This window comes from Opisthocomus hoazin, chromosome 27 (assembly GCF_030867145.1).
Source record: "Opisthocomus hoazin isolate bOpiHoa1 chromosome 27, bOpiHoa1.hap1, whole genome shotgun sequence".
NCBI classification, from domain to species: Eukaryota; Metazoa; Chordata; class Aves; order Opisthocomiformes; family Opisthocomidae; genus Opisthocomus; species Opisthocomus hoazin.
This window is the reverse complement of record NC_134440.1, coordinates 374,601-382,842: the sequence shown is the minus strand read 5'-3', so window position 1 is coordinate 382,842 and position 8,242 is coordinate 374,601. Positions and strand designations below refer to the sequence as shown.

Genomic DNA, 8,242 nt, shown 5'->3' with positions numbered 1-8,242 from the left:
GACCCCGGCGGAGCATCCCGGCACCCGGGGACGGGCAGCACCCAGGGACGGGCAGCACCCAGGCTTTGGGGGGAGGGGGGGGGGGTGTGTCTGTTTTGGGGGGGGGGGGGTTGGGACCCCCCCCGATCGGCTCCCGACCCTCCAGGTGCCCCCCCCTCCCCCCGGCGTTGCCCCCCGCCGTGCCGGTGTCCCCAGGCGGGATGGGGAGCGGGGCTGCGCCTCGGCCGCTGCTTTGGCGAACCCCCCCCAAAAACACCCCCCCCCCCCCTCGCCCCCCGCCCCCCCCCCCGGGTGCCCCGTGTCCCCTTTGATCTCCCGAGCAGCCGCATCCAGCAGAAGGGGGAAAAAATGCCGCGTCGGGGCCAGCCCGTGGTGTGAAAGGGAAACGGGGGGGTTTGGCCCCGGGAACCGCTGCCTGTTCCATTACAGCATCCACCGGGAGCCGCGGGCGGGGGGGGGGCCTGGGGGGGGCCACACGCCTGCGAAACCCACCCGGTACTGCGAGCCGGGGGGCCGGACAGACGGCAGGCGGACGGATGGACCCGCTGCCCTTCGCCTTGGCCCGGGTCACCCATCTCCTGTGCATCGCATGGTGGGGGGGGGGGCGATGGGGCTGGATGGGGGCCCCCCCGCCCCCGCTGCCACGTCCCCCGGCCGCGGGGAGCTGGCGCGGAGCCCCCCGCACCGCCGCCAGCCCCTGAACCGGGCCCAAGGCAAACAGGAGCCGCTGGGACAGTGCTACCGTGCGGGGCGGGGGGCTGGGGGGGGGGCAGGACGCCCCCGGAGAAGCCCAGCAGCCAGGCGGGTGGACAGACAACCGTATATTTTGTAATAAATAATGTACAAATCCGCACGTGCCCTCGGCGCGTGCCGGCACCGCTGCCGCCGTGTCGCGTCCTGCCAGCGCTCCTCGCCCGCTCCCCGGCACACCCCAGGAGCTGAGGGGGGGTCCCTGCGCTGGGGGGGTGGGCGTGGAGAAATGCCTTTTTTTGTTCTTTTTTTGGCCTGGGATAAAGGTAGTTTTGGCAAAACGCTCCCCAAGGGCAGAACAGCCGGGTTGGCGGCGGCAGGATGGGTGCAGGATCGGGCCCACCGAGCTCTGCGTTTGGGTGAAGGTCATGGGGGTCGAGCCCAGCACCCCAGGGGTGCCACCCGCGCCCGGGCAGAGGGTCACGGAGGGCTTTTTGTCCATGTCCTTGGGGATTCTCCCCAAAAGGAGCCCTGCGTTTCCTCGTGGGGTGCGGGGTGGGGATGCAGCGGGTGCTCCCAGCTCCCAGCACCCTCGGCTGGAGCCCCGCCGCCGTGTGCGGGGCAGAACACCGGTCGGGGGACCCCTTCCCATCCCAGCCCCTTCCCCTATTCGCTTCCACCCCCTCTTTTATTCTTTTTTATTTAAATAATCCCTGGGGGGGCCGCGGCCCCGCTGCCGGCACCACCGGCACCACGGACCCTGGGGCTGAGCACCAAGAGCTGCCCCGCGCGGGGCTGCGGGCGAGGGCGGGGGCAGCACCACGGGGGGGCTGGCGAGGCCGTCGGGGGCTGCCCGCTGTCACCCACCTCCCCATGGCCCGGTGCTCCCCTGCCCCGCCGTCCCCCGGGGGCATGGGAGAGGGTCCCACTCCACGCATCCCGTGTGTGTCCCCCCCACCTCGGTCGTTATAAATGAGTGCGGGAAAAGCGACGGGGAAAGGGATGGCAGAGCTGAGCCGGGGAGTGGGCACGGGGTGGGGGGGGCCGCGACGCTCACGGCTGCCCCCGCATCTGGCCCATCCTCCGCCGGCTGCTGGGGGTCCGGCGAGTGGCCGTGGGGCCCGGGGCTCGGGCGCCGGAGGCAAAGTCCAGCACCTCGGGGGGAGCCCGGCGCATCTCACGGGCCCCCATCTCCCGCCGAATCTCGTCCAGCGCCTCGGCCGGGGCCGTCAGCAGGCGCTGGAAGAAGCTCTCCCGCCCCGCCGGCCGCTCCTGGCAGGTGAAGGTGACGGCCGTCCCCACATCCGCCTTCATCTCCCGCGAGAAGCCGTCGGAGGTGCCGTCAAAGCAACGGCCGATGGCGATCTCCTTGGCCAGCCGCGGGTTCTGGTCCGTCACCGTGTAGATGCCGTAGTTGTGACCCAGCGGGTCGACCGGTGCCAGCATGGAGAAGGCGGCCGTGTGGTTGTTCTCTGCTGCGGGCGGGTGACGGCTCAGGTAGTCCCGGAGGAGGCTGTTGACGGCCGTGCGGCGGCAGCTGCCTTGGGGGACGATGGAGACCAAGGTGCGATCCACCAGGCTCTGGTCGAAGAGCATCCCGCTGCACTTGAACTCCACGCAGGCGCCCGAGGTGTTCTCCAGCAGCGTGTCCCGCACGCTACGGGTGTCACGCAGGCCGTAGAGCTGCCCCCGGGTGCGGGGGTGGCTGCCCCCCACGTTACGGGACCTCACCATGTACTCCTGTGGCCCCTCGATCTGCACCTTGATGAAACAAGCCCTGAACTCCTGCGGGTTGGGCCACCACGAGAGGTAGTCGCCGGTCCAGGAGGTCAGGTCACTCTCCTTGAAGGGCACCACGTTGTACTCGTACTTGTCCACTTCCACGCGGTAGAAACGGAGGTGGTTGGCGCTGACTGGTGCCTTCTCGCACTCCTCGAGGCTGCGGTAAGGGTAGATGGGACCATTGGTCTCGTCAACGTTGTTGGGGTCGGGCTTGGCCACGTTGATCTGGAAAGCCGTCTTCTTCAAGTCGGGGTCATCGTGGTCCAGCCGGCGGTAGCCCAGCTTGCCCAGGTAGGGCTGGGACACCCCGACGGCATTGGGGTTGAGCTTGGGGCTGGAGGCCACAGCTTCCAGCTCCTCCCCGCCCAGCGTGGCGGTGACGTACGCTGAGTAGGCGTCGGGGCGCTGGCCGTCGCAGAAAGCGGGCAGGCAGGCGCCGTTGGGACCTGTCACCACGCTGTCGAAGCGACCCCACGCCCGGGGGTTGGCGGGGTAGCCCGGCTGCGGCTCCAGGTTGATGAGGCTGATGACCACCCCTTCCAGTTGCTCGTAGGGGTTGAACTTCTCGTTGCTGTAAGCCCTGACCTTGACGAAGCAGCGGCGGTCCTCCGGCACGTCCAGGTTGAAGAGACGCCGCTCCCGGATCTCCAGGTTCCCCACCAGGAAGGTCCTCTCCTCCCTCTTCCCCCGGCTTCCCCCGGCCGGCTGGAGGACCCCCTCCTCCTCCCACAAGCCGGTCTCAGGGTTCAAGGACCACAGCTTCATCTTCTGCAGGTGCTCCGGCATCCAGACCTGCCCCGCGTCCATCCGCACCTCCACCGGCCCCGTCTGCAGTGCTGCGCCCGTCTCCCCTTCCCGAAAATCCACGGCAAACATGCCGTAGGTCCTCAGGGGGACGATCTCCCCCTCGGCATCGGCGAAGCTGAGGTCGCTGGAGGCAGCGCCGGCCGTCGCCATGTCCCTGGGGTCTAGGAAGGTGACGCTGGCTTTGACCGTGCCCCTGAAGACCTCCCCGGAGGGACGGAGGAAGGTGCCAGCGGGAAGGACGAGCTCCCCGACGGGCTCCCGGCCCCTCGCCTCCCCCAGCGGGATGGCGTTGCTCCGGCTGCCGTCCAGATCCACCGGCTCCTTCTTCCGCAGCATCTTCACCTCCTGGTAGACAGCACCGCCGCGGCGGTTGAAGGGCAGGACCTTGACAGCATCCACGAACCTCTGCTGCCGGTCTACGAAGCGAGCCACCAAGCGCTGGGTGTCCGGCGGCACCTCGATGGTGAAGGAACCCTTGTAGCCAGTGAAGCCGACCTTCCTCCCGCCCAGGAAGATCTGCCCGAAGCGCAGGGGCTCGCCGGTGTCAGCCGCCGTCACCCGTCCCTGCACCAGGACGCGGGGCTGGGCGCAGGGTCCGCAGCCGCACTCCACCACCACCTTGACGGGCAGCAGGGACCCGGCGCAGGGGACCTCCCGCAGCTCCATCCTCCGCACCCCGCAGCAGCGCCCCGCGTCCGCCCCGCACTCTGACCGCTCGGCCGGGCTGCCGGCGCACGGGGCGGGCGGGCAGCGACCCACGTCGTAGTAGCGGGACCCGGCAGCGTCCTGCGGGCACTCTCCGGGCAGCTCCACGAGGCTCGGCTCCGGCTCCGGCTTGCAGCTCTGCTGGCCCTCGGCTGGCGGGGGGGTGACAGAGGGGACATGGGGTTAGCGTGACCCTCATCCCGGGATGACGCTGCCGCTGCCGAAGCCCTGTCCCGTCCTCACCCAGCACGGTCAGCTGCGCCGGCACCGAGCGGATGGCACCCGCCTCGGTGCTGGCTTTGCAGTGGTAGGTGCCAGCCTGCTCCGGCGCCAGCCCCCGCAGCGCCAGCCGGCTGCCATACCGGTGCTCCTTCCTCGGCAGCAGCGTCCCGTTGTGGTACCTGCGGGGACGGGGACGGGCTCAGCGGGGATGGGGCTGCCTTTCCCCCCCGAGCTGATTTTGGCCCCCCCCGACCCGCTCACCAGTAGTATTTCTTGGGCACGGGGGTGCCAGAGGCTTTGCAGCAGAAAGTCACCTCCTGCCCGGCCACCCGCACCTTCGCCTTGGGGTGCAGCACCATGTAGGGCTTCTCTGCGGGGAGGGAAGGCGGCAGAGGGTGCAACAAGCTGTGGGGACCCCCCCACCCAACCGTGCATCCTTCAGGGAGGTCCCTCGAGGGGTGCACGTCTCGACCCCCCCACCTCCCCGTCCCACGACGCTCACCCAGCCTGCGCAGCCTCACGTGTGCCACCGCCACGCCGGAGCCGTTGAAGACGACGGGTGCCACCCCCGGGGCGAAGCCCTGGCGGTGGGCGCTGACGTTGGCCGCGGCGCCCGGGCACAGCCCCGCCGCGGCGAAGCGCCCGCGGGCATCGCTGCGGGCCAGGGGCACCGGCGGCCGGCCCTCCAGGTAGATGCGGGCGTCCGGCAACGCCGCGCCATCAGCGGAGACGACGGTGCCCCGCAGCACGTGCTCGGCGCAGGCTGCGGGCGGGAACGGTGCTCAGACCCCCACGGCCGCGTGGGTGGGGGGTCACCGGGGAGATGGGGGTCCCCAAGTCCAAGTATACCTGGGCAGGGCGAGGGGGGGCATTTCTGCACCTCGGCGGGGCGGCCGGCGCACGGCGTCTTCTTGGCTTTCTTGCAGCTCCGGCGCCGGACGCGTGTCCCGCTGCCGCCGCAGCTGCGGGAACAGGGGCCCCAGGCACCCCACTCCGTCCACGCCGACTCTGCCGGGGAGACGCCGCACCGGCATCGGGCACCGCGCTCCCCCCCCCCCCGAGCCCCCAGCCCCGGGGTGGCCCCACGTCACAGGGACACGGAGAGGTCCCCCCGCCCCGCGAGGCTCCATCCAGCCGCCCGTGCCCGGCCAGCCCCGGCTCACCCCACGCACCCCTGCCAAGCTATTTTTACCAGCGCAGCCTCTGTTATTGCAATTAAGCTGACGATGCACAGGCGGCGGGGGCCAGGAGAGGGTCTGGAGGGGCTGGGGGGGGAGCGGGGCTGGAAGCAGGGGGTGCCGGGGTCCCTACCTGGGCAGGGTCCGGCGCTGCACGGCCGTCGCTCGGCAGCTTTGCCCTTGCACTTGAGCTCCTTGAGCGCGGCCGCCAGCCGGGCGCTGACGCAGCGGCGGGTGCGGGTCTGGGTGCCGCTGCTGCCGCAGGCGCTGCGCGAGCAGGGGCTCCAGGGCGACCAGTGCGACCAGTAGATGTGTTCTGGGGGGGGGGTGGGGGATGCAGAGGCGTTAACTGGGGACCCACCACCCGCACCCAGCTCCACGGGGTGAGCTCTGGGGCAGCCGCAGCTCCGGCAGCACCTGGTGGGATGCGGCAGTAGGGTGGGGGGGGGGGGGGGTCTCAAGCGAGGGGTGCTATCGACCCCCGAAACGTGGCGGCGGGGTCTGGGGCGATGGGACGCTCACCCAGCGGGCAGAGGAAGCGGACGTGGTAGTTGGAGCAGGTCTTGCCCCGCGGCTGCTCCTTGTTGACGCAGCGGAAGCCCTTCTTGGGGCTGACGTGCACCACCTCGCCCACCTCCTCGGGCAGCTCCCACTCGGTGGTGCGGGCCTGGACGGCCACCGGCCGCTCGCAGACACGCCCGCGGTAGTAGAAGCGAATGGCCTCCAGGCTCTCGTAGTCCCCGTCCCCCCCGGGGTGGTCGATGTTGAACCAGGACGTCCACTCGGCCCCTCCGCCTGCGACGGAGCCAGCCCTGAGCACCCCCCCCCATCCCTGAGCACCCCCGGGGTGCCACGGGGCTGGGGACGGCTCGGGGACGCCGAGGGCTGCGTGGACAGAGGATGGGTGGATGGATGCGGGGATGGAGGGTGACGGCCACGGGGCTGGGGACGGCTCGGGGTCAGCTCGGGGATGCCGAGGGCTGCATGGACAGAGGATGGGTGGATGGATGCGGGGATGGAGGGCAACGCAGCGTGGGAGCCTTGGGGAGCGCAGGGTGGGTGCCACCTCCCTGCTGTGAGGGTCCCACGGGGGGAGATGGGACATCCTGGGCTGGCGAGGTGGGCACAGCCCTGGGCAGCCCCCCCTGGGGTGTCCCAGCCGTGGGTCCCCGACGGCAGCGGTGCGGGACAGCCGTACCTGCCGTGTCCAGGTCGAGCTCAGCTGGGCTGGGGGCTGCTTTCCAGGGCTTCCCCTCCGCGCCGCTCTTCCCCGGCTCCGAGTCGTTCTCCAGGGGCTCTGGGGCAAGCACAGGGTGGGAGCACCCAGCGCTGGGGCACCCACTCCCCAGGGCACCCGACGGTGCCCGGCCGGTCCCTCGCCGAGCCGTGATCTCCAACGCCACGCCACAAAGCTCAACCAGCGCCGGGACGGAGAGCATCCCGGCAGGGTCGGGGACCCCTCGGCCCCGAGCCCCCCCAGCCCTGCATCCACAGCCGGGCACGGGGCTCAGGGCAGGGTTTATGGCTCCGCGGGACCAGGCTGGCGATGTCACCGTCCGGGGTGGCCGAGGACAGGCTGCAGCCCCCGGTCAGCTGGGGATGGACCGAGGGGTGGCCGAGGCCGGTGCTGCGTGGCGAGTCCAGCCGTGCCGGGGTCCATGCCCCGGCTGCCCCGGGGTGAGCTCAGCCCCGGGGGTGATGTGGTCAGGGACGAGTCGGGTGCCACGGCACGACCCCGGTGTCACCCCGAGCCCCAGCAGCCAAACTGGGAGGCAGCAGGAAACTGGGCTGTAAAACCACAGCCCCCGGGGAGCGACAGAGCTGGAGACGCTGCCACGGCATCGGGACCCCCCCAGCTCCCGCCAAGCCCGGCCGTGTCCCACGGGAGGGAGCCCCACGGAGCTGGGGTGTCGGTGGGCCCCTCGTACAGGTGACCCCGGGTGCTGAGATGGGGGGTTCAGCCCTGCGGGAGGGGATGGACGCGGGGAGCGGGTCCCTGGAGGGAAACCTGGCCCCTGGTGCCTGTCACCCACGGGCGGCGGGCAGGATGTGGCCAAAGGCTCAAGGCAGCCCGGGTCACTGTGAGACCCCCGCGGGCGTGCGAGGGGCACCCCCCGGGCACCCCCTGGGATCCACCAGCAGCAGCCCCACGGTGGGGGGGACTCGGCCCTGCCACCGCTGTCCCCCCCCGCCTGGTGGCAGGGAGCTGGGGGACAGCGGGGACCCTCCGCAGCCCCCGTCCTGCGGGCGGATGGATGGATGGATTTCATCCCAGGACTGGGAACCTTCCCGGCTCAGCCCCTGGCGCACATCTGGCAACCACTCAGCCCCGTCCCCACCCTGCCCCACATCACCAGCCCCCGGGAGGGGACACGGACGGGGGTCCCCACGCCGCGGTCGGGAACCAGACCCGGCCTTACCTGTTGCCCCGGCACCGTGCAGGGCGGCAAGAGCCAGGAGGGCCAAGGCCAGCTCCGCCATGGCTGCCCACGCGGCGGCGGGTCGGCCGGCGACTGCGAGCGCGCCGGCACCGCGGGTCTATATATGAGCCCTTTCCCCCTCGCGCCGGCAGACAGCGGCGATCGGCTCCTGGCACGCGGGGCCGTCGACGCTGCCGGCACTGGACCCGTGTCAAGATGGAAGCGGGAAGCAGCCCTCCCCGGCGAGCCGGCCGCGCGCTGCCGCACGCTGCTCCAGCCCGGGAAACTTGAGGGTTTGTTTTTGCAAAGCTGCTAAAATTGGATGCGCTCGGGAATGCGGAGGGGAGGGAAGGGAAAAAGCCGAGCGAGCCCGGCCTCGGCGCTCCTGCGGTTGGGGTCGGGGTTGCCAGTGCTGCCCTGGCACCCACTGCCTCGGGG

The 8,242-nt window shown here is 71.3% G+C and overlaps 1 protein-coding gene across 1 annotated transcript; it reads right to left on the bottom strand.

Moving 5' to 3' along the window:
- Positions 1-1,535: 1,535 nt before the first annotated feature.
- CILP2 (cartilage intermediate layer protein 2) lies at positions 1,536-7,884 on the bottom strand. The gene is made up of 9 exons (XM_075444206.1): positions 7,805-7,884; positions 6,583-6,681; positions 5,907-6,179; positions 5,518-5,700; positions 5,056-5,214; positions 4,709-4,969; positions 4,468-4,576; positions 4,228-4,385; positions 1,536-4,136 (listed from the first exon to the last, which is right to left on the bottom strand). The coding sequence occupies exons 1-9, from the start codon at positions 7,863-7,865 to the stop codon at positions 1,744-1,746; spliced, it is 3,696 nt and encodes a 1,231-aa protein (XP_075300321.1). The 5' UTR covers positions 7,866-7,884; the 3' UTR covers positions 1,536-1,743.
- Between the last annotated feature and the right edge of the window lie 358 nt (positions 7,885-8,242).

Coding starts and splice junctions, on each gene's coding strand:
- CILP2 (XM_075444206.1), bottom strand. CDS start 7,865: ATGGCGGAGCTGGCCTTGGCCCTCCTGGCTCTTGCCGCCCTGCACGGT. Junction 6,682..7,804: donor GCACGGTGCCGGGGCAACAG/GTAAGGCCGGGT, acceptor TGCTTGCCCCAG/AGCCCCTGGAGAACGACTCG. Junction 6,180..6,582: donor GCTCGACCTGGACACGGCAG/GTACGGCTGTCC, acceptor GCTCCGTCGCAG/GCGGAGGGGCCGAGTGGACG.